The 24942-nt window shown below is 39.7% G+C and overlaps 2 protein-coding genes across 7 annotated transcripts; both read left to right on the top strand.

Annotated features, from left to right (window-relative positions):
* Positions 1-4280: 4280 nt before the first annotated feature.
* On the top strand, positions 4281-5225 carry OR2D3 (olfactory receptor family 2 subfamily D member 3; the record flags this gene model as incomplete). The annotated part of the gene is made up of 1 exon (XM_081152959.1): positions 4281-5225. One exon carries the CDS (start codon positions 4281-4283, stop codon positions 5223-5225), a length of 945 nt encoding a protein of 314 aa, XP_081009085.1.
* Positions 5226-8859: 3634 nt separating this feature from the next.
* On the top strand, positions 8860-21373 carry ZNF215 (zinc finger protein 215). 6 transcript variants are annotated; one of them, XM_081152947.1, is made up of 6 exons: positions 8860-9170; positions 13319-13905; positions 16403-16488; positions 16977-17109; positions 17439-17534; positions 19268-21373. In XM_081152947.1, the coding sequence occupies exons 2-6, from the start codon at positions 13509-13511 to the stop codon at positions 20134-20136; spliced, it is 1581 nt and encodes a 526-aa protein (XP_081009073.1). In that variant the 5' UTR covers positions 8860-9170; positions 13319-13508; the 3' UTR covers positions 20137-21373. The 6 variants fall into 6 exon arrangements, with proteins under 6 accessions (XP_081009073.1, XP_081009072.1, XP_081009075.1 ...); XM_081152946.1 differs by having other exon boundaries at positions 8860-9068; XM_081152948.1 differs by lacking the exon at positions 8860-9170 and adding an exon at positions 9449-9539.
* Positions 21374-24942: the final 3569 nt, after the last annotated feature.

A 24942-nucleotide genomic window follows, 5' to 3' on the forward strand; every position in this document is an offset into this window, starting at 1 on the left:
TAAATGATTTATAATAAAATAAACCAAACTTAAATTAATGGTTGTGGTTTTTATGGTGTCCTTAAGGTCATTCCCCATGCAAAGACTGCAGAAAATATTCACCTACATTTTCTCCTAATAATATTATGATGTTTTTCATTTGGTTTTGTTTTACATTGAGATATTTAATCCATCTGGATTTGCGAAGAAAATGAGATTGCTTTGTTTCCAGACAGACAGCCAGATACCTAACGCCATTTAAAAATAATACACCTTTCCCCTATTGAATGAGATGACATCTTTATCATTTATTCCCTTATATACTAGAGTTTGATTCTAAATTCTCTGTTTTATTCCATTGAGTTATTGTTTTCTGAGCTGGCTATTGTTCAGTGTTTGAAAGTGATTGTTCCAGATTTTGTTTTATATTTGCTTCTAGCAAGAGGGCTAGTCCTATACCAGTTACTTTATCAAGGCTGAACGTCAAAGCAATAAAGCAATTTTAGTTTAGGGCATCCTCAATTAAGTACTGTTGAGATTTTCCTATTTCTTTTTTTTCTATATTAACAACATATGGCCTTTGAAAGAACAACTTTAAAGTACCGAAACGTTAGGAAAGAAGAAAAATAACTCACCCATAAATTCAGTATCCAGAGTCAACCACTCTCCACATTTTAAGAATTGTTTTCCAGTCTTTTCTGTGCATTTTGAAATAACATATTAGCTTTGGTTCCTAAGGCATTAGCAAAAAATATTTTTGGTAAACATAACTGGAAGATAATTGTCATTATTATTATTTATTATATTAGTAATTATTACCTACAGGGTACAGAGGAAATGGCCGTGCTCAGATAACACCTAGACAACAAGAAATGGTGGGAAAGAAAATGACAGACATTACCTTGGGGCTGCCACTGCTGAGAACAGGTAAGTTGTTCCCTGTGGCATTTCAGAAATAATAGTGGGAGAGAAAGTGACCCTTTGAATAGCTGCAGGCACCACGCTGTTCAGTACCTCTCTAGGATTTATTCACTTTGTGGAACTCAAACTTGGTACCCTTTGGCTGGTGACTCCCTATTTCATCCTCCCCCCAGATCCTGGAAACCAACATATCCCTCTGCGTCTATGAGTTTGACCATTTTGGATTCCTCATATAAGTGATATCATGTAGGCCTTCTGTATCTGGCTTATTTCATTTAGCATAACGTCCTCCAGCATCATACATCTTCTCACAGACAGCAGGACTTCCTTCGTTTTGACAGGTGAATAATATTCTATTGTGGTGAATGCTCAGCATATTCCTTATCTATTCATCACCAGTCCTGGGTATTGAGGGCAATGCTGCGAGACACGTGAGAGCAGAGACATCTCCAGATCTTGGTCCTGATTCCCTTGGATACATGCCCAGAAGTGGGGTTGTTGGATCACATGGTTGTTCTATTTATACTGTTTCGAGGAACAGCCATACTATTTTCCATAGTGGCTGCAACAATTTACATTTCTGTGAACAGTGTATGAGTGTTTCCTTTTCCCCACATTCTTGTCAACTCTTGTTATCTTCTAGGCTGTCTGTTTGTTCGGTAATAGCCATCCTACCAGGGGTGAGGGGTATCTCATTGTGGTTTTGATTTACATTTCCATGATGATTGGTGCTGTTGAGCCCCCTTCTATGTACCTATTGGCCATTTGTATAATCTTCTCTGAAAAAATTTCTAATTAGTTCCTTTGTTCATTTTAAAATTGGATTCTTTGCCATTGAGTTGTATGAGTTCCTTATATATTTCAGATATTAACCCTTTATCAGATATGTGGTTTGCAAATATTTTCCCCATTCCATAGGTTGCTTTCTCATTTCATTATTTCCTTTGCCATGCGGCTCTTTAGTTTGATGTAGTCTCACTTGCCTATTTGTTGTTGTTGTAGTTGCTTGGGCTTTTGGTGTTATAGCCAGGGAACCATTGCCAAGACTAATGCCCAGAAGCCTTTCCCCTGTGCTTTCCTCTAGGAGTCTTACAGCTTCAGGTTTTATGTTGGAGTCTAATCTATTTTGAGTTCATCTTTGTATACAGTGTGAGATAAGAGTTTAATTTCATTCTTTTGCATGTGGATATCCAGTTTTCCCAACACTATTTATTGAAGAGACTATTGTTTCCCTATGGTGTATTGTTGACATACTTGTCAAAGATCAGCTGACCACATATGTGTGGATTATTTTGGGGCTCTTTATTATGTTTCATTGGTCTATATGTTTGTTTTAACCCATTATTTTATTATATGATGTGACAAACATATTTCTTCATGAATATTTTCTGCAACTTATATTGTTTATTTAGAACGGACTCTTAGAATTGGATTTAGAAATTGGGATAATGTTTGGGAGTATTAGATAATATTCAGCCTAGGGGACTAAAGAACTCCTAATACTACTTTAGTCCTGGTCATTTCTCCCCATAGAGTTCTAGAAAAGAAACAAGAAATAGTAAGTAAAGTTCTTAAGGGGGACTTTGTTCAACTTATTCTAGTCCCAGGAAAAAGAAAGGAAATAGAAATAGGCATAGTAACCTAACCCAGTAGTAAACATGGGACAACCAATATCCTAGAATTTACAAATTAGATTTTCACCTCTCATGGGGGAAGCAAGGACGAGTAAAAAGGTTATTTTTCCCTCCCTGACACAATTGAGAACTGGGTCAAAGCATGTGAATGTTTAAGTTATTAATGTATTTGACAAAATTATTTTCCAGAGAGATAGTATTAATTTTTTACCCACTTGCATTGTACAAAAATGTCATTTTCTCTAAACCTTCATTATACAGTTAATGAATTCATATGTAATTCAAATCACATATGAATTATGTGATTTGGGGAAAGTAGCTTAACCTCTCTATGCCTCAGTTTCCTTATCTGCAAAATAAGATAATAGTATCTACCTCATAATGTTATTGGGACAATATAATTATATTGTTCATATTGCCAGCCAGAAGGCAATATGCTGATATAATATGAATTTAAGCAGTAAGGAAAGTTGAGGTCCTTAAATTAATGTTTGTCATGGGTTAAATGCTTAATAAAATACTAGTTATTAATTTTTGTTGTGGTCATTGCTATTAGAATCTTAGCTAATTGCCCAAGTGAAAAAATGTATCTCTCATTATTGTTATTGCACTTAATGAGTTATAATAATATGGAGTATTTTACTTATTAGTAGATACTGCACTTCTTTTAAAACAGTCTGTTTATGTCCTTGGACTCAACAATTTTCATAGTGTTTTAAAAATATGGAATCTTAATATAATGAAGTATTTTAGCTTTTGTCTGGCATCTCCCTTGAATATTTTCCACAGCTTATAGTTATCTTTTAATTTTGTTTTTGATATTATCTCACTGAGGTCCTTCCATTTATGTTGTAAACTATACATGTTTTCTTAGAAGGCTTTTGTGTTTTCAGTCTCGTCCTGTCCAGATAGCACAACTTCCACTTATTTTTTCTTTTTTTATTGTTCTAGTTTTAACATTTTACACTTTAATTTAAATATAATGATTTTTAGTGTATGATATGCTAAGGTTTTGTTTTTAAATCCAAATGAAGTTTGCTCTTTTTTAAGGGGTTGAATTAAATTTGATGCCTGAAAAGTAATGTTTTTTGAGGACATGTTAGAATTAAATATATACTATTTTTGAACAGTTATTATGTAGTTTTATGCATGGCAATAGTCCTAAGAGTATACATAGTCATTTCCTAGCAATACGTGTATAACCACTTAGTAAAATCCACATTTAGTAATATCCTCATATCAGAACTAGTCAAGAAGGCTTTAATAAAGTTTCTGTCTATTTTTTTCAAACTGGCACTTGGGAAAGGATTTGGGGGGAAATTGGACTTAAATTACAACCAACTAATAAGAATAAAAATATATTTACTGTTAATTAGAACAAGTTAGATATCAAAAGAGCTAACAATATCCAATTAGGTGTCTGGGGTTTTTGTTTTTAAAAAAATATTTTTTGTTAATTTTTACAGAGCGTGGGAGATAGAGAGAAAGAAACATCTCTGAGAGAGAAACCTCTCAGCTGCCTCCTGCACGCCCTCTACTGGGGGATCGAGCCCCAAACCTGGGCAGGTGCCCTGATGTGGAATCAAACCGTGTTCTCTGGGTCCCTGGGTCAATGCTGAACCATTGAGCAACACCGGCAAGGCCTAAGTGGCAGTTTCAAATGAGCCTCTTCTACAGGACTTGATATCACAAACCCCAAATCTTCCTTTTTGTTGATGTCAAACAGGTTGACAGGCATAACTCTCCATGGGAGAAGGAAACCAGACCTTTGTGACTGAGTTCATCTTGCTGGGCCTCTCACAGGACTTGCAGACCCAGATCCTGCTGTTTATTCTTTTTCTCATCATTTATCTGTTGACTGTGCTTGGAAACCTGCTGATCATCATTCTCATCTCTGTAGATTCTCGACTCCACACACCCATGTACTTTTTTCTTAGAAACCTCTCCTTCGCAGATCTCTGTTTTTCTACTAGCATCGTCCCTCAAGTGTTGATCCACTTCCTGGTAAATACGAAAACGATTTCTTTTTTGGGGTGTATGACCCAGATCATTGTCTTCCTTCTGGTTGGCTGCACAGAGTGCGCTCTGCTGGCGGTGATGTCCTATGACCGCTATGTGGCTGTCTGCAAGCCCCTGCACTACTCCGCCATCATGACACAACAGGCGTGCCTCCAGCTGGCCATAGCATCCTGGGCCAGTGGCGCATTTGTGTCTCTGGTGGACACCACCTTTACCTTCCAACTTCCCTATCGAGGACAGAACATGATCAATCACTACTTTTGTGAGCCTCCTGCACTCCTGAAGCTGGCTTCGGCAGACACCTACGGCACAGAAATGGCCATCTTCGCAATGGGTGTGGTCATCCTCCTGGCACCCGTCTCCCTGATCCTGGTGTCCTACTGGCGCATTGTGTCCACGGTGATCCAGATGCAGTCCGGGGAGGGGAGGCACAGGGCTTTCTCCACCTGCGGCTCCCATCTCATTGTCGTTGTCCTCTTCTATGGCTCGGGAATATTCACCTACATGCGGCCAAACTCCAAGGCCACTAAAGAGCGGGATAAGGTGATATCTGTGTTCTATACAGTAGTGACGCCAATGTTGAACCCCATCATTTATAGCCTGAGAAACAAGGATGTCAAGGGGGCCCTCAGGAAACTAACGGGAAGAAAGCCTCTTTCTCAGAGGCAGTGACCTCTGGCTGTGACTTTTAGAACTTTGGTAAGATCCTTAAAAAAGGAGCAGGACTTCAATAGGCAGCTATGATTTAGGTCATTTCAGGAAGCATGAAAATGAAGGACATGTTCTAAACACTGAATACTACGCTTGAAGGTAGAACACAGGGAAGAAATAAAAGGATGAAAAGTTAGGTTATATTCTGTATATGAGACACGTCGTGTTATTTCAGAGGAGTTTGTGGTTAATTCATCTAACGTGGACGTGTTTTGAGCATGATCACAATTAAATCTAGGAGGTTTAAAGTGGATTATCTAGAAATAATCTTTAATATGAATTGCATGCATGATTCTAATATCAAAGAATATTCTAATATCAAATTTGGAGGTGACAGTCATGCAAACCTAGGAACAGGCTCTTATTAAAACAATCAAAATGTCTGGAAGAAAAGAAGAGGGGAAGGAAGGGGAGAGATTGCCTGATGACAAACACTACCTCAGATGATGAAGGTTAACATCACCAGTGATAAGTCATGTTGATAGTATGTATCCTTGAGCTGAGAGGATGGAAATAGTCCTTTCTCTGTGATCTGCCTCCCCCAAACTCATAACCTCAACCTAATCATGAGAGAAACATCAGGAAAATTCTAATAGATGGGCTTCCTATAAAATATATGACTAGTACCCCTTAAAACTAAAGGTCATCATAAACAAGTCTGAGAAATTGTCACAGCCAAGAGGAACCTAATGAGACATTACAACTGAATGTAACATGGTGCCCTGGATGGATCAGAGAAAGGATCAGTAGTAATAATAACAATGATACAAAAAAATAAATCTTAATGAAGTATGGACTTTAGTCAATAAGGTATCAATGTTATTTTCTTAATTGTAACAAAAGTACCATAATAATCTAAGATAAACTGACAAACAAAGTAGAGACAGAGATATGGATGCATGAAACAGACTGACAGCTGTCCGGGGGAGGAGTGCGTGGGGGGCTGGATAAAAGAAGGTGAAGGGGTTAGCCAAAGAACATATATGCATAATCCATAGACACAGACAACATTGTGGTGATGGCCAGAGGGAAGGGGGCGAGGGCTGGGTGAAGGTGGGCAAAAGGGGGGGAAATGTGGTCATCTATAATACTGTCAAAAAGTTTAAAAAGTTAAAAAAGTAATAGGGAAATGTGAGGGTGTATATGAGAGCTTGCTGCACTATATCTTAATTTTTCTGTAAATCTAAAACTGCTTTAAAAATAAAGTGTATTTTTTTAAAAGACAAGAGACTTTTTGCTGTTCTTGCTTTTTCATATCACAACCTCTTAATTCAAAGACTAGACAGTGCATCTATGGAGTCCAAGTTACACGCTATGCCCTAGCTGCAATGAAGACAAAGTGAATTCAGGCAATATTCAAGTTCTATGGAGGGATGCAGGTTCTAAATCCTCCACAACTCACAGAAAACTAAAAACACAGAAAGGGTATGCCATGACCAGAAGCCAAAAATTGACAATGTCCCTTCCATATAGCCTATGAAACCAAATCATCCCCACTAATGTCTTGACTACCTAAAAATTCCAGACTGTCCAGTGCAATTCACAACCTACACAAACCAACACTCTGCAGATGTGTACAACAAAAAGCATTAAGTGAAGAGAAACAAAAGCTTAGCATAGGGAATCTTCTGTTGGGCATTAAGACAGTCCTCATCTGATTGTGTTTATTAATATATGCCCAACTGCTAGTATGGTATCTGCCACATATTAGATTCTCAGTATAAATTTGCTGAATGAATATAGAACTGGTCTAGGAAAAGTGTTGACTTAAGTCAGGTCAAGTTTCTCTGTTTAGTTTTATTTTTAAAATACAGACAGGTTAGTTAATAATAAGTGAATCAGTCTATCAGTGGAGCTGAATTTCATGGTGATAGAAGGGAATGGAGTTTGTAACAAACAGTTCCATGCATCTTAAGGATGTGGTTTCAGATGGCTTCGGAGTCCTTTATCTTTACAGTGAAAGTGATATCCTTTTTAGTGGTTCTTTAGAGATTACAATAAACAGCTTTAGCTTTTCAACCTACTTGGAGTTAATGTCACACCAATTCTGGGTTGATAAGGGTTTACTTCCTTCAGCATGTTAAGGATGATATTTCACTGTCTTCTGGCCTCCATGGTTTCTGATGAGAAAAGCTATAGACATTCAAATCTTATTAAACCCTATCTAAGAGAGAGAGAGAGAGAGAGAGAGAGGGAGGGAGGGAGGGAGGGAGAGAGAGAGAGAGAGAGAGAGAGAGAGAGAGAGAGAGAGAGAGAGAGAGAAACTTTATAAAGTATCATAAAAATAGTTGGATCTTCAGTGAGGTGACTGCAACCTGAAAATGACCTTGCTCAATTAGAGCAGTGTTGGGGTTTCAGTGGACCTTTGAAGATAGGTCAGAAACTTCAGATTTATGAGAGGTATGAACAGAAGGCTGGTAATTCTCCCTCCTACTTAGTGCATTTTCCATTCCGCTGTACTCTTAATTGGCTGAAGACCATTTTTGAGCATGTTTACTGGCAATACTTCCAAGTTAAAATTATGTTTCCCTAGCTAGTTAAATATGACTTTTATAAAGGCCAATACCATCAAAAACAATTCATGGCACACGTCATACCCCCAGTCTTAGAAAATATCATTCCACCATTCTGCCATATCTTACCAATGGTCCTCTAAATCGAGTGAGTAACTGTGGGACAACTATGAAATGATCTGCGCTTGAAGCTTGGCTGTGCCATCTTTTAGTTTCAGTAAATTGGGGGATGATAACCTCTATTTTATAGTAATGTGGTGATGATTGAGATGACACTTATAATTCACTTATGGTAGTAATGAGTACAGAGGAAGCTGCAACAAAACATCCTAATTGCACATCCTGTTTTTCCTTGGTCAACTCATGGCCTAGATTTATAGCCCCCTCCCTAAGGCTGTCCCTGACTGACCAGAGCTTGAGTTCTCCTTGTGAGGCTCGACGCCCTGTCCTTTTACTATTTTCTCTGTCTTTCTCTATCTGTCTGTCTGTAATCTCACCCCCATTCATGCCATCAATCACCATCTATCCAGAAATGACACCAATTTTACACGTCTAGTGACATCTTGAAGATCCAGGTGCCAATTGTCTATTTGACAGTACTTCTTGGATATCACAATGTATGTCATCCTCAATAAGCCAAACCTGAACCCATGATCTGCAACATCTTTTACCTTGATACAAAACTGAATCAATAAATCAGTGAATAAATCAGTGAAAACCATGTTAAACCACATTACCTGGAAGACAGTATTATGCCAAATGTATGTCACAGTTTTTTGGTTCAAAGCAAATTAGGAGGGTGGGGGGAGGCTAGAAGAAGGTAAGAAAGATTTGGGTCAATTTTCCTGTTTGGGATGGGGTTAGGCACTTAAATTTGCTATGCCCTTCTCCCGCCCACCCTAAGCAAAGATTGCAACCACCAGTTCATGGCCCAAGGATAGAACCAAGTCCACGGAGTGGGCGGAGCCTGTGGAAAGGGGCGGGACTGGGAAAGCTCCACGCCTACCTCCCGGGCGGGGTCTGCTTCCCTGACTCCTGGGCGCGGGGGCTTCTGGGCGCTCCTTCCGCCGCCTGTGCGCGCGCTCGAGCGCGCGGTGGGCGTGCGCTGGCGTTTCAAAGAGGCTGATCCTGCGGTGGCGCTAAAGGCCGGGAACGGCCGGGGCTTCCTAGTGTGGTGTGATCGCCACCTCCGGGTCCTTTCGCTGCCCGGACAGCGACGTCCGCGGCTCTCCTGGGAACTGATGCCCGGGGGGTGACTGAACAGAGTCCGGGCTGGGAGCCCTGCTCGCAGGTATCTCCCGGGTCAGCGGGCGGTGAGGCCGCGGGCGCCTGGGATTGGGAGCCCGGATTGGGGGCGTCGACGCGGAACGCGCACTTCCCGGCTCCTTCGCAGGTACCGGGAGTCTCCACTGCGCTCCGCCGGCTCTGCGGGAGGAGCGGGAGGGTGGCGCGAGGCGGGGGATGGAGGCGGGGGCTGGAGGCGGGGGCTGCGGGCGGGGGCGGCGGGCGGCTGGTTCTAGACCCCGCCCTGCTGAGCCGGGCCCTCGGGCTCGCCGCGCCCCTCCGTCGGTTATGTGAGCGCGGGCTCCGGAGGCTCAGCCTGCGGAATGCGTCTCGGTCAGCTGGTTTCCCAATGACTGGTACTGATTCCCCGTGGAAACACCACGGGCGCCTGGATCAGGCGAGTGGATGAGAAAATGGAGAGACGTTCATTCCGACCTGCCTTGCTTTCCCAGTCATTCCTAGCCGCTCCCCCAAAACGGTAAAACCTCCGGGCATCGTGCTTATTTCAGACGTTCATTTCCAAACTGTTTTCTCTCCTCTTTACCTGAGCTAATCTGAAAGGATCTGCTGTCACAAACTACTGCCCCACCTGTGACCAATCCGATTAAAAACTACCCTCTTCAAGACAGATAACTACCTTTTCCCCATAATACACACCTGTTCTAATTCCCCGAAGCTGTCAAGTCTTTGAACTTGGGTCACCTGGTTATTTGATTGAACTCTCCAGATTCCTGTCACCTGCGCCTTACTGAGCCATTCCCCAGTGATGCCGGCTCACTCTTAACTCTTCATCCTGAGTCCCGCCATCATCCTCAAAGGCGTCTATTCAGTTTGAATTTGGACACTTATTGACTTTATTTCAGCATTGGTCACTTACAGACCACTTAAGCTTCCCTAAGTCATGCCAATACCTTGGCCCTTCGGTCACCTAACCTGTTCTGTATCCTAAATGCAAGCATACTATCCTGAACATCTTCACCTCTCCTCCTGTCTCTCTCATTATTTATACTGAGTAGTTTATTAACCTATATTTTTATCTATAAATTCCTAGTATATTTTGTTGCTTTTTTCCACTGAGTTCCATGTTTAATTCATCCCATCCTTTTTAAATTATATATGTAAGGCTTACACATTGCCTCACAGTGGAGCTGTGTTCTGTAGATAATGATGTGCAATGTTTTTAATTTGAGTTGGTTTTTAGAAGCGACATTTAAATTTCAAAATATTTGAGAGTGTCTTTTTCTGGTTTTTAATCTGATTATAAATGTGGTCAGTACCACTCTATATTCTTTTTACTTATTGAGGAGTTTTTTTAGCGTAATAAATAGCAGCTTTTGTAAACATTCCCGTCAATGCTTGAATATAATCTACATTCTATCTGGTTTCAATACCAGACTAAGCATATTATTTATATGCACTTCATTAGTAATTAATTTTAGTTTTTTTCTTTAAGGACTGAGAATTTGCCTTCATCTCCCATTTCAGATCGTCATTGTTGATTTCACCTCTTTACAGAGGGTTTTGCTATAAATATATTTCAGTTATGTTTTTCGGACATTTAATAAGTCATACTTCATTGTGAGTTGTATGTTCAGTCATGTAAAGTTTCCTCTAAGTATCTGGGCCTATAGTTCATTGTTTTGCTGGGGCTCAGTGATACCTCTTGGTCACTTTGAATCTTTCTTTAATTTTTTTAAATGTGCCTGGACTTTCCTAAGCTTTGGAGGTCTGTGTTGGATCTCAGGAGTCAGGAAATAACTTCTGTGCAGTTTTCACAATCTGTGAGGTATACTAGTAAGTAGACATAAACATGTTTATATGATAATCTCTTGAGTGCTTTTTAAATGGATATTATATGGTTTCATCAATACAATGGAAAACATTGAGAAATTATATTCTGCTCATTTGCTTCTAGCTCTTTTTTAAAACCTTTTGAACCCCTTCACTCATTTCTCCCATTGTCCCTCCCACTTCCTCGGGCAAACACCAGTCTGTTCTCTGAATGTATGAGCTTGGTTTTATTGGTTTGGTTTGGTTTTTTGTTTTTAGATCCCACATATATGAGAAGTCATATGCTATTTGTCTGTCTCTACCTGACTTATTTCACTTAGCATAATGCCCTCGAGGTCCATCCATGTTGTCACAAATGGAAAGATTTCATTCTTTTTTATGGCTAATACTCCATTTTGTATATACACATTTTCTTCGTCCATTTACTTATTGATAGACACGTAGGTTGTGTCCATATCTTGGCTCGTATAAACAGTGCTGCAGTGAACATAAGGATGCATATATCTTTTTGAGTTAGTGTGTTCATTTTCTTCAGATAAATAGAAGTGGAGTTGCTAAATCATATGGTAGTTCTATTTTTAATTTTTTGAGGAACCTCCATACTCTTCCATAGTAGCTGCACCAATTTACATTCCCACCAACAGTACACAGGGGTTCTTTTTTCTTCACATTCTTACCAACATTTGTTTCCTCTTTTCTTTTTGATAATAGCTATTCTCACAGGTGTGAGGTCATATTTCTTGGTGGTTTAGATTTGCATTTCCATGATGATTACTGATGTTGAGCATCTTTTCATGTACCTGTTGGCCATCTGTATGTCTTTGGAAAGATAGCTATTAAGATCTTCTGCTCATTTAAAAAATCAGATTGTTTGGGGTTTTTTGCTGTTGAGTTGTATAGTTCTTGTATATTTTGGATATTAACCTGCTATCAGCTGTGTGATTCACAAATATATTCACAAATCAGTGAATGAAGAATAAAAATCATATGATCATCTCAATAGATGCAGAAAAAGCACTTGACAAAATTCAATATACATTTGTGATTAACACTCTCAACAAAGCAGGTACTGAGTGCTTACTGTCCACCAAGAAGGGACATGAGTATTCTTGTAATCACTATAATTTAATCAGATAGGTATCATTATGGCCATGTTACAATTGAGAAAACTCCAGCTTTTGTTAAATAATTTGTTCAGTTTCATACATATAACAACTTCAGCTGGGATTTAACTTCACAGGTATGACTCCAAAGTATGTGCTCCTAGTCACTATATATTGCCTATATCAGGGTTTTTTAATCTTGAAATTATTGATATTTGGAGCTGGATAAATTTTTGCTATAGAGGGCTGTCTATTGTGGGGTGTTTAGCAGCATTCTAGCCTCCTCCCAGTAGGTGCCAGTAAATAACCCCTAGTTGTGACAACCAAACTGTCTCCAGACATTGCCCTGGTGGCAAAATCACCCCGGAAAACCACTGGCCTAGAGACACATAATAAAAAAGACCTTTGAATGGTAAATTGCATCCGGACTAGGAGCATTGTAAATTGGATAGAAAGCTGTATCTGGATTTCCCTGGACATAATGACTAGTAGAGTTGGGCAAACTCTTTGGGGAACCCTGGGTGCTGAACTCAAGAGTTTTTAGAAGAGATATTGGCTTCTGTTGATAGGCTTTTCAATCCAGATGCTTTCTGTACAACCTGTGTGAGCCTCTTGACTTAGGCTGTACTCTGGGAGGACTCCCACTGAAGAAAGATGCCAGTTACTCAGTCTGCTAACAAACTGTGTTTCCACTGAACAGTCTTGCGAATAAGCTGTTGCCAAATGCAACCCACAGTTGTCTCGCGGATCTGTTGAGCTGAGCCTAAGACCTCCCCGGGGGACGTTGCACACTGGCCCCTAGGGAGTCCCAACAAATGAAAAAATTAAATTTTTGTAGTTTGGAATGCATTTTTTTATTTAATCCCAACAATGAAATATCTCAGGGATAAATATGCTTTTATTTTTTAAATAATACCTTCTTACCCTAATTTCTAGTGCTAGTGCCAATTATACTCATTTTCTATAACTTTATTGGTATTTTAGTGGGAACCTAAGAAGTTTCTTAGGCATCTCTAGTATAAAACCTGAATATCCTGCCTGAAGATTTGTTTTGCTTAGTTGTAAAGCAAAAATGAGTTGTGACCTGGTAACTGCCATTAAATTATGAAGTTCGTTTTAATCAAAGGAATATTTCATTTATCACTTTTTTGTATGATGTTTATATTTCTTTCTCTGTCTTTTTGGGGTGGTTGGAAGGGACAGCATATTTTTCTGTTCTAAAGAAGGAAAACAAGAATGAAAGGAAAATACATTATATGCTCTTCTAAAGTAATTTTAAGAATATTATTTGTACTATTTTATCTTTTAACACTATGCTAATTCATGTTCATTATCTATAGGTCATATTTGTGTCTTTTTTCAGTCTCTCAGGTACCCGGATGTTGGCTTTGTATCTGAAACTCCTGGAACTCCTGGAAATTTTCTTTTAAGATATAACTTGGCTCAGATCACACCACATATATATAGTATACAGGTGTTTAGGCCAAGCCTAAGAATTACTAGACTCCTTTGATAATATAAATTCGAACAAAGTGAGACTTCCATCTAGGAAGATGCAGCTCCTGAACAAGCTGATGGCTATCTCAAAACCTCAAGATCTGACTCTGCATGAACAAAGTGAAGTCCGGAGAGCAGATGTGTCTTGGCAGCAGGAAACCACCCCAGTCAGGGAGACCTGTGACTCTGAGGCCTGTCGTCAAAAGTTCAGACATTTCCAGTACTTGGAAGTGTCTGGGCCTCATGAAGCCCTGAGCCAACTCTGGGAGCTTTGTCTTCAGTGGCTGAGACCAGAGGTTCATACAAAGAAGCAGATCCTAGAACTGTTGGTGCTGGAACAATTCCTGACTATTCTCCCTGAAGAGGTCAGGACTTGGGTGAATTTACAACATCCAAAGAACAGCAAAGAAGTGGTGACCCTCATAGAGGATGTGATTGACATGCTTCAAGGAGGTGAGACTATAGAAAACTGGTTGTAGAATAGTTGACCCTTATGTGGAATCCAAAGGCAAAAACAAAAATACTGAGCTCATAGATTAAGAGAACAGATTGGTGGTTGCCAACGGCAGGGAGTAAGGAGTGGGTGAAATGGGTGAAGGGGGTTAAAAGGTACAAACTTCCAGTTATAAAATAAAGAAGTCATACCTAGAATCAGGGAGATCACTGTTCGATTCCTGGTCGGGGCACATGCCCAGGTTGCAGGCTCTATCCCCAGTTGGCGTGCAGGAGGCAGCCAATCAATGATGCCTCTTTCATCATTGATGTTTCTCTCTTTCTCTCCCTCTCCCTTCCTCTCTCTGAAATCAATAAAGATATATTTTTTAAAAATACGTTATAAAAGAAGTCATGGGGATGTAATGTACAGCCCGGTGGCATAGTTAACAATTCCATATTGTATATTTGAAAGTTACTAAGAGAGTAGATCTTAAAAATTCTCATCACAAGGAAAAAATTTAGTAACTCTGAATCATGATAGATGTTAACTAACCTTATCGTGGTGATCATTTTACAATATATACAAATATTGAATCATTATGTTGTATACCAGAAACTAATGTTATATGTTAATGATGGCTCAATTAAAAAGAGAAAAACCTTTAAAAATAGTTGACCCTTCCCATAGGAAGAGAAATTATCTTTTTTTTAAGCAAGAGGGTGTCAAGGGCAAGATCATGGAGAACTATATTGTATCACGAACCATGGATTATTCTGTAGGCAATAGAAATAGAATGAGATCTCATAGGTTGGGTAAGGGAGTACAACAATTTCGTGTTTGTTTTAAAAATATTATGTGGGTATGTTTTGTCTGCAGTTGCTTTCATGCTATGACCAGAGTTGATTAGTTATAGCAGAGACTGTATTGCCAGCAAACCTAAAATATTTTTATCTGGATCTTTGCAAAAAGGTTTTTTTCAACTTCTTGTGTAAAGGATAGACCCGAGGGCTTTGAAAATAGGAAAACCAGCTAAAAGACTATATCAGATCCAGCTGGCGTGGCTCGGTTGAGTGTTGTCCTGTGCACGGAAAAGTTGCTGGTTCAATTCCTGATCAGGGCACTTTCCTTGGTTTTGGATTCGATCCCTGGTAGGGGCATGTACAGAAGGCAACCAATCGTTTCTCTCTCACATCTATGTTTCTCTGCCTCTGTCTCTCCATCTCTCCCTTCCTCTTCCTAAGCATATCCTCTGCTGAGGATTAAAAAAAAAAAAAAAAGACTAAGTCTGGTGTTATAGAATGAAGGGAGCTTTGGAAAAACAGGAGTTTGAACCTAAAGAATTTATTGACTACCTGATCAAAGTTTCAAGATACAAAACTAACATACAAAAATCAATTGTATTTCTGTACACTAGCAATGATCAATATGAAAATGAAATTAAGAAAACAATTTATTTACAAAAGCATAAAAGAGAATAAAATAGTTAACTATCAATTTAATTAAGGAGATGTAAGATTTGTCCACTGAAAACTATAAAACGTTTTTGAAAGAATTAAAGAAGACTTAAATAAATGGAGAGAGATCCTGTGTTTATGGATTAGTATTGTCAAAGTGATAATATTCCCCAAAGCAATCTACAGATTCAAATGCAATTTTTATCAAAATTCCAGCTACCTTTTTTGCAGATATTGATAAGCTGATCCTAAAATTTATATGGAATTACAAAAAACCCAAAATAGCCTTGATAAAGAACAAAGTTTGAGAATACACACTTCCTAATTTCACAACTTACTATAAAGCTAAAATAATCAAGGCCATGTGGTACTGGAATAGGATAGACAAAGACCAGTGGAATAGAATTGAGAGTTCAGAAATAAAGTCATACTTCAGTTGTCTATTGATTTTCAACAAGGGTAGTAAAGCCATCAAATAAAAGTCTTTAATAAATAGTACTGGAACAACTTGGTATTCACAGGCAAAAGATTGAAGTAGGACTTTATACCATATGCATATTTCTAAGAATGACAAAAATAAACAATGTTGTATTGACTGTCCTAGGGATTAAGGAACTGAGCTGATTGAGGTTGCACAGTGTTATAGGCCTGAATAAAGTTAAGAGTAATCTTTGGGCAGCATTCAAATAGTATGTTGCTGAGAAATTCAGATTTTTTTTTCTTCAAATTTTGCCTTTATTTACAAAAGGATTTCATAAAATATTTCCTACATTGTTTCTATTTCTTCTTATTTCACCCTGAATCAATGAAAATTTCCTCACAGGTCATTATTGGTTTATAGTCTGGCATTCGAGGATCATTGGTGTAACCAATGAACCTTGGGGTAACTTTAGGCCCCACCCTTTTGGATTCTGATTGTTGGTAGAGCCTGGGGTCATTATTTTCCAGAGTTCTTTAAAGCTGATTCCTATGAATAGCATGTTAAAATCACTGCTATAATCATTAAACTTTTCTCCAGGGCAGAGCTTGTTCCCCTAATGTCTTCCTTCCTCTTCTTCAGATGTGCCCTGCAAGGATTCTGCCCTCCAGAAGGGGAGCATCGTGAAGGAGAACATGGAAGCTGACTCACTTACAGGAACATCCCAGGTGAATCAGGGTTCCGCTCTTAACTGAAGTGAGCTGCTTTTCCTTTCTTGACCTTTGAAATTTTGCCTTAGTTCTATCTAAGGACATGAGACTTGTTCTCCCACAGGACATGGGACCTATTTTAGTTGGTGATACACTTTTTGGAAAATATAATCTTTGTATATTCTGTGCATTTATTTCTTCAAGATTTAAATGATAATTGAAGGTATGAAAGTAGAGCCCATCCAGAGAATGTTCAGAATTACAAGTGAAGGGAGCCAAGAACAGAATCCTGAGCAATGTCACTAATCAACAGGAGAAGAAACCTCAGAGGATACTGAAACGAAAGGACCCAGGTGGTAGAGGAAAACCGTGATTTTCATCGTTTAGATCTCCAAACACTGTCCTATCAATTTCTTGTATATCCTGGCCTCCTACTGTATTTCCAAATTTATTTCTAGTAATATTTTTGGAGTGACCCTTGATTAAAAAGGAACTTAATGTTTTAGGAACCAGTGACATTCAAAGACGTGGTTGTGGAGTTCAGCGTGGAAGAGTGGGGGCAATTGGACCCTGCTGTAAAGAACCTGTACAGGGATGTGATGCTGGAGAACTATAGGAGCCTCCACTCTCTGCGTAAAGGTGGCTTCTGTGTGTTTACCTTATCTGCTCATTAGGAATCTCTTCATCTGCTGTTAAAAACTGTAGGACTGCTGAAGTGATTAAGGGCATTTGGGTTTAGGTTCAGGTTTCCAAATATCCTTTGGGCACAACAGCAGATTTTCTTGCTCTACCTGGTTGAAAAGTCCTCTCTAACACGGAGTTAGAAATACACAGGTGCATGGTGACTCTGGCCTCATCTTTCAACAGCTCTGAGATGACTGTGTTGGGATGGAATTCTTTTTCCTATAAAATTGTCTGGAGTGCCATGTATGTTTGTTTATTGTTGTTTTCATTTTCCCCATGAACAGAGCTGCTATTTTCCAAACCAGTTGAGGTCCCCAAGTTGGAGAGTAAGAAAAAAGGATGGATAATGGAGCGAGAAACCCCCAGAACAGCTGTGTTTGGTAAGAAGCAGGCAGATATGAAGCATTTGTGAAAAGCTTCTGCTGGTTAAACGTACATTGTACAACCCAGCCTTCGAGTTGATAGTTGGGGAGATGATGAAAAAACCACCTAAACTTTGAAGGAAAAAAGTCGTCATTGCTTTTCGTTCACAGATTCTGTTTCTTATGTGGACAAGCAAAATAGTGTTATGGGCTGAAAACACAGACACTTAACTTAAAGCAGACACTTATCTGCCAGTTTCCTGATATGTAAGAGAGAGTGAATAATAGTATCTGCCTTCACTTTACTGGGAGGGTTAAATGTGTAACATACTTAGAGCAGTATGTTGCCTGACACCTGGTAAATTTTTTGTAAACGAATGTTAGCCAACATAGCATTAAATGGTATTCTTTCTTTTAAAGAAAACAGAAAACTTGGCTTTATACTAGAGTAGCTTCACTATTCTTCCATTTTCTTTCTTCTTTAACTATATAACTCTTTCACTTGTGCCTTAAATCCCTACCCTTATCATAATCTCTTTATTATTAACATTTTGTTTGTGAGAGAGTATAAGTTACTGTGGCTTAATATATAGTTTAGTAAGTATAGAAAAGTATGAACAGGAATATAACTCACTTCATTACCTCACTGCCCAGAGCTATGTAGTATTAACATTTGGTTTTTTTCCTTAAGCCATTTCTTTGTCTGTGATGATGTATTTCTGCGGCTTGTGACAATTTCTTTTTTTCCAAAATTGGGGTTATCAGGAATATGCCATTATATATATTCTGTTCTTCTCACCTAATATATCATGCACAATTGCCTATTTTACTAAATAGTCTAAGAAAATGTTGTTTCTAATTCACATATAACATTCCATCACATACATGTATCAATATATTCAACCATTCCTCCCTCCCATCACAGCTATTGGACATTTTGGTTATTGCCAATTTTTCAGGCATACCTGATAAACTCCATAGGATACCTTATTAGAAGAGGAACTTCAGCATCAAAGAAGCGGTGTGTGTGTGTGTGCGCACGCGCATATTTTAGGGAGATGTCCAAAGATGCACTTTATTAACAATTTTTTTCCAATTACATTTGACATCAATATTATTTTATATTATTTTCAGGTGTACAAGCATAGTGATTAGACATTTATATAATTTAAGAAGTGATACCCCGATGATATGTCTAGTACCCACCTGGCACCATACATAATTATTACAATATTATTGACTCTATTCCCCATGCTGTACTTTATATCCTTGTAACTATTTTGTGACTACTTACTGTACTTAATCCCTTCACCTTTTTCACCCAGCCCCCCAACCCCTCCCATCTGGCAACCATCAGTTTATTTCCTGTCTCTATGAGTCTGTTTATGTTTTGTTTTATCACCCTGGCAAACACTAGGTATTTTTTTTACCAGAAATCTTTATTAATTTGATAGGCAAACTACTCTGTTTCTTCCTTTCTAATGTAAATCCTCTCCCTTGGTTATCTTTTGGATTCCATTTCAACAAAATGCTCTTTCTCCCATTCTTTGTCTTGTTGATCTCCGAACCTTCTTTTTAATATTTTTATCTCATTTATTTTTTCTGTAATTCTCCTTTTTTAGCCTCACCTCACATTTTATTCTGTATTTAAGATGAATAAAATATGCATAGCCCCTTATATGGTCTAACCTCCCTTTCCTAATTAAGCAAGTTCCCTTCTTCTAGTTGGTGGAATTTTTATTTCTTCTTAGACAGACAGATGATTTCAAAGCAGAGAGCTTTTGGAGAAGAATCATCCCATGGAGTGATGAAGACAAGACTGACCCAAAGTGGACTTCCTTCTTTAGATGCCTGGAAAAGTGATGAGTGGTTATGTAGGAACCGGAAGCACTGGGACATAAATTTGCCACAAGAAGCTTTCATTCCTAAGACAGTCTATACTGAGGAGGGAGACTTTCAATGTAGTGAAAATAAGAAAAATTTTGATGTTAAGTCAGTTAACTCAGTTTTTGATGCACAACAGGGAGTTCCTATGAGGAAGGGGTCCCCAAAGTGTAATAAGCTTAAAACTAACTTAAAATTTAATTTTGACTTAGTAGGTAAGCAACATTCAGAATATAATGAATGTGGGAATGCCTTGAGCCTGAGTATAGATATTCAACACCCAAAAAGTCATAACACAATGAATTGCTATGAATGTTTTCAGTGTGGGAGAGCCTTTAGCCGGAGTTCATCCCTCATTCGACATCAGACCATTCACACAGGAGAGAAACCCTATAAATGCAGTGAATGTGGGAGATTCTTCAATCGACGAACAAACCTTATTAAGCATAAAAAAATTCATTCTGTAGTAAAGGCCTTCGAAGGAAATAAACATGGAACAGCCTTCAGTAAGAGTGAAAACAGTAATAAAAATCCAAGTCTTCCTAGAGATAATGCCTATGAATGTGTTAACTGTGGAAAATCCTTCAGCAGGAGCTCCTCACTTATTCGACACCAAATGATTCATACAGGAGACAGACCATTTAAATGTAACAAATGTGAGAAAACCTTCAACAGGCACTCAAACCTTATTAAACACCAAAAATGTCATACTCGAGAGAAGTCCAATAACGAATAAATGTGGTATTACCTTCAGGCAGAGTGCAGAACTCATTCAACATCCATGAATTTATGCTGGAAGGAATCCTATGAAAATAGTAAATGGAAAAAGAAACTGTCAGAGATTATTATTGAATCGATAATGATGGAGTTAATATTGGAGGGAAATCTCTAATTGTATAGAAGTCTCAGGCTTCCCGATGAAACCACAGAGTTTGGGGTTAAATATGTCATCATACAAGTGTTTGTCTGTCATTATTGATGTTCATTACCATCATCTTTCTCTAACTCAAATAGGACCTATTCACCTGATCTATTGAGGAAGTCCATATTAGGGAGAAGCCAGGCAATACCCTTGAAGTTGATGTTTAATAAAACTCAAACTTGCAATTCTTATAAGGTCACAAGAAACCAGGAGCTCCTAAGAATATAGGAAGACATTTCTAAGGACTAAACTCTCTGAATTAATGGCAGACACCACAGTGACAGCCAGTTACTCCACCCCCATTAAACCCTCGGCTGTCCTGGTGCTCAGTGGGGACTACCATTGGGAAAGGATTACCAACTGCAATGGGAGGTGGATGTGTTGTTTTTAATCTATATGTATTCTTTAGGATATGCACTTTTTAAAGGACTCTTTGGAATCTAGGCTGGAGAGACATCCATAGCCCTAGGCCTATCATTTATCCTAAACATTTAAAGCTCAATAAAGTATCCTAATTCTCTGTGCACCAGAACTGCCTCTTTGTTCCATAAACTAGTTCAGGATCCCAAAAGGTTCTTGAGCTAAGAAGCTTATCTTAATCTGCCCAAAAAGATTCATACTGGAGATAGTCCCAATGAATGATGATGGTGGCTTTTTGTCAGAGTATACCTTGTTCAAAAGCAGAAATGTATCTTGGAGTAGACCCCTATGATGAGTTAATAAGTGTGGAAAATTATTCTATGTTCATTTTTCATCCTTTACGTCACAACATGAGTTGTACTAAGACAAAACTCTACACAAGTAATTGATATGGAAATTCATATAAACATAAGGCAACTTGTTAGATCCTACCAAAAGAAAAACACAATGTAAGAAAGTCTTGAGGTATATAGTTCAGTCATTCATCAAAGCAATTACATATTGACTATAATAGATTCTGATGTTCTCATTTTAAGTATTCTAAATCTAATAGTTCACTATTTTTTATAAGCTGTGGTTTTCTTTTGGGTGTTTGAAAGATAAAAATGCCATTTTTTTCTCAACAGCTAGCTCTTTGGGTCTAAGTAAAATGCTTTTTTCCCCCCTTCTAAATCTCTAAGCTTTCTAAAAAATAAAATATCTGTCTACTAAGTCAAACATACAGAGCTTCAAAGAATGCCTCTTTAGAGTGCATTTAAAATTTAATTGTTGCAGAACATATATAGCCAGTTAACATCTCCCAACCTTTTCCCATAAACCTACTACTTAATATATATTTGAATTTTACTGTATGCATTCAGGGGCAGATATCTAAGCTGAAACGTGAAGAAAGGGTAGAAACTGGCTAGACTGTGTGTGGTGGAGGGTGTGAGTGTTAGAGAGGAGAGATGATAAAGGAAAAACGAGTACAAAGCTACAGAGGGGTGAGGGCATGACCTCTCAAAACAAGTTCATGTGCTGGAATACGGCACTGGAAAATAATGGGGCAGGAATACATAGGGGTGAAGCTAGAGACTCAAAGGCCAGAAAGCCACCTTGGAAATTTGGGCTTTATTCTAAAGATAATGTAATAAAAGTCTTATCTCCACAAGGTAACAACTCTTGGAGACCTATTCAAAAATAAATATAAACTATGGAAAATTTTATTCAAAAATCCTGTGGTAATACTCTCAAAAATCTGGATGTGTGTGTGTATTTATCCATTTGAGTACAGTTTTACCAAGTATAGTAGACACTGACTGGACCAAAGCACTTATTTCATGAACACAACCTAGCAAAAACTAACACTTGGGGTATATTCACTAGTTGCCTGACAATCTGAGATGAGTACTGATTGGCATGTGCCCTACTGGGATACAACAGGAGAGCAAAGCGGGGCTTTTGTCCCCTGGCAGGTAAAACCAAAGATATCTGGTTTGATGATAATATGTGCACATCATAGAGGAAACCAAGTAATAAGAAAAGGAAAGGAGATAGAATGATTGAGGAAAGAGGCTATCAGAAGACTAAGCTTCCAAGCACAAGAATTTTCTTTACGACTTCATGGATGGAAAAATAAAATACCTCAGTGGTTTGACTTCTGGATGAAAATATATAACTTTTTAGAATCAATGAAAATCTAAATATTCTGCATCAGCTACTATTTATTTGGCTCTTTGATTCCAAAATAAGTAATAGTCACTATTTAGTGGATAGTAAGTGGAGACAGAAAGCTGACAGGACTACCTGAAGAATGTACATGACATGCTTGATGCTGTTTTCAAGTTTTATTTCCTGTTGGTTTCATTATAAACATAGTAATTGTTAGAATAGAGTTCTACAGTTTAAAGAGGAAGGGCATTTTTCAGTGAGGTTTCTCTTTCTGTGAATCAGTTTTCATATAAAAGCAACTGAAAATATTTCTGAATGGGACACCTGTAAACATTTTAATAGATTATTAGCTCTTAAACCCCAAGATTCTAAAGAAAAATTCTCGCAATGTATGTGGAATCATTTGAAGATGCGTGACGTCACGGTGATGCTGTCTTTCCAACATCCATGCCTCAAACACTTAGAGCACGCCAACGCTGCGCTAGAAGCCGGGGCACTGCGGGCGCTGGTCATACCTGACCCTTACACAGGTGGCAGGTGGCAGGTGCCAGGCCAATGTGGAGGCGCGGGCCTCCCGGGCGGAGCTGGCCCGGCGCGGGGCGAGATAGCCGAGACGGCTGTGAAGCTACATTTGGGGATGCGCCTAAGCCCGGGCTGTGGGCCCCCCTCCTCCGTGCGCCCTCCTGCGGGAGGGCGGAACCCCGCGCAGGCGAGAGGAGAGCCGAGGGGCGGTCCCTCCCGCAGTCAGGCGGCCTAGGAGATCTTCGCGGTGCGCGTCTACCGGTCGCATCTTCGGCCCATTATAGAGAGTAAAGCAAGTCTAACCGTCTGCTCGCCCGCGGGCCCCTCGGTCTGAGGCGGCTGCGTGCCTGGGTGGCTGGAGAGCCTGCCTCGGCGCGGTACTCGAGCCCGTCCCTCGGGAACCCGCACCCCGGGTCCCGGGAGCGCACCCGGGCCGGGCAGCACCTCCCACAGGGCCGGGGCGGGGCGGGGGCTCCGCGGCCCGGGCTGGGCCTCCCGCAGCGCGAGCGCAGCAGGGTCCCGCCGGCCGGGCAGCCTCGCGGGTTCCGGCCCCCGGAGTGCTCTGCACGAGCCTCCTCCCGGGGACCAGCCGGCGGCCGTTGTCTTCGGGGCTCCTCTTCGATGGGCGCTGCGCGTGCCCGGTGCCCGCCGGCCGCGTGCTGCCTGAGGCGGGGAGGGTGCCCGCCGCGCCTCGCCCGGCGTCGGGCCGACCGTGGACCTTTCCGGACGGGAATGTCTGGACCGGAGCGCGCTCGGGGCGACCTTTCTTGACGTGATCGGGAAATTAGAATGTTAGACATTTGAGAGGACTTCCAGAATCAGTGTGTTGTGAAAATTAATACTTTATTGTGTGGGAGGCACTTTTTTAGAGATAAAAGATAAAGGGGCCGTAGGACTCTTGTTATTTCAACCCCTTTAATTTACAGCTTAAGGATTCTTAAGCTCAGAGAGGTCAAATGATTATCCTAATTCTGTACCACCAATAAAAGATGAAAGACCAACAAGTTCCTAAGATATTTCAGCGGCTGTGCTTTTCACTGCTCACCAGGAAACTTTTTCAAAGACTGTTAAAGTTCTAATTCATTTGCCAATTAATATTAATATTTGGTGAAGGACACCTGCACACATGACTCATGGTGGTCTGTATGTATTCTAAATTCTAGCACCTGTGAAGATGAACAAAAACACACCCTTGTGTTACCTTTTGGATTGGATTGTATAATTTTTCAGCCTCTGCGTAGCCTAATACAATATTCAATATATATTAGGATTTAATCAACTGATTTGGTGGTCATATCTGACGGGATCTGCCTGACTCTGATGCTTGGCCTACCAGGATTGCTGATGACGGTCTGTATTACTCCAAATTTTTATTGACCCAGTGATTATAAAAGTTTGTTGACATTAGGTAGGAATTTACTGTTTTCATAAAAACTGATCTGAGCTCAGGCAGCCTCACTCTTAACCACTAGGCTGTACTAATTCCCATGACTTTGCATATTTTGCTTACTGTGCTTGAAACACTTTCACCCATCTCCACCTACCCACCCCCCACCCCTTATTTCAATTTATTCTGGACTAGGATTAGAACTACTCCCTCTGGAAAGTCTCCCCTGACTCCTCGCCCAGGTTGGGCTTGACCTGCCTGTGGCACAAGCTCAGCTTTATATTATCCAGATGAAAAGAACCCTGGCCTCGTCCTTTAGGAGTAGCTAAGCCCCAGCATGAAATCCTTAATCTGGACAGACTGACTTCCCTGTCCCTAAAACACTGCTCTACTACAAGATTTTCCTCTTGTCTACTATAAGCAATTTCTCCTGTCTGTAAACGATTTGGGCCCTCTTTATTAAAATACTACCTAAAATCCAGTTTTAAAACTACTGTCTGATATATTCAGCATACTCAAAAAGTATACTCAAAATTTGATGATGTTTCCCATCTCCACTGTTAACACTGTGTAAGCACCTTCTCTCTCCTAGGCATTACTGCAGTACCTCATTGGAATCCCTGCTCTGCCGCTAGCCTCTA

This window comes from Miniopterus schreibersii (genome assembly GCF_964146895.1).
Source record: "Miniopterus schreibersii genome assembly, chromosome: 12".
In the NCBI taxonomy this organism is placed as follows: domain Eukaryota; kingdom Metazoa; phylum Chordata; class Mammalia; order Chiroptera; family Miniopteridae; genus Miniopterus; species Miniopterus schreibersii.

Excerpts from the sequence above, each read along its gene's own strand:
- ZNF215 (XM_081152947.1), top strand. The coding sequence starts at position 13,509 with ATGCAGCTCCTGAACAAGCTGATGGCTATCTCAAAACCTCAAGATCTG. Across the intron at positions 13,906-16,402 it reads GATTGACATGCTTCAAGGAG|ATGTGCCCTGCAAGGATTCT; the intron begins GTGAGACTATAG and ends CCTCTTCTTCAG. Across the intron at positions 17,535-19,267 it reads CCCCAGAACAGCTGTGTTTG|ACAGACAGATGATTTCAAAG; the intron begins GTAAGAAGCAGG and ends ATTTCTTCTTAG.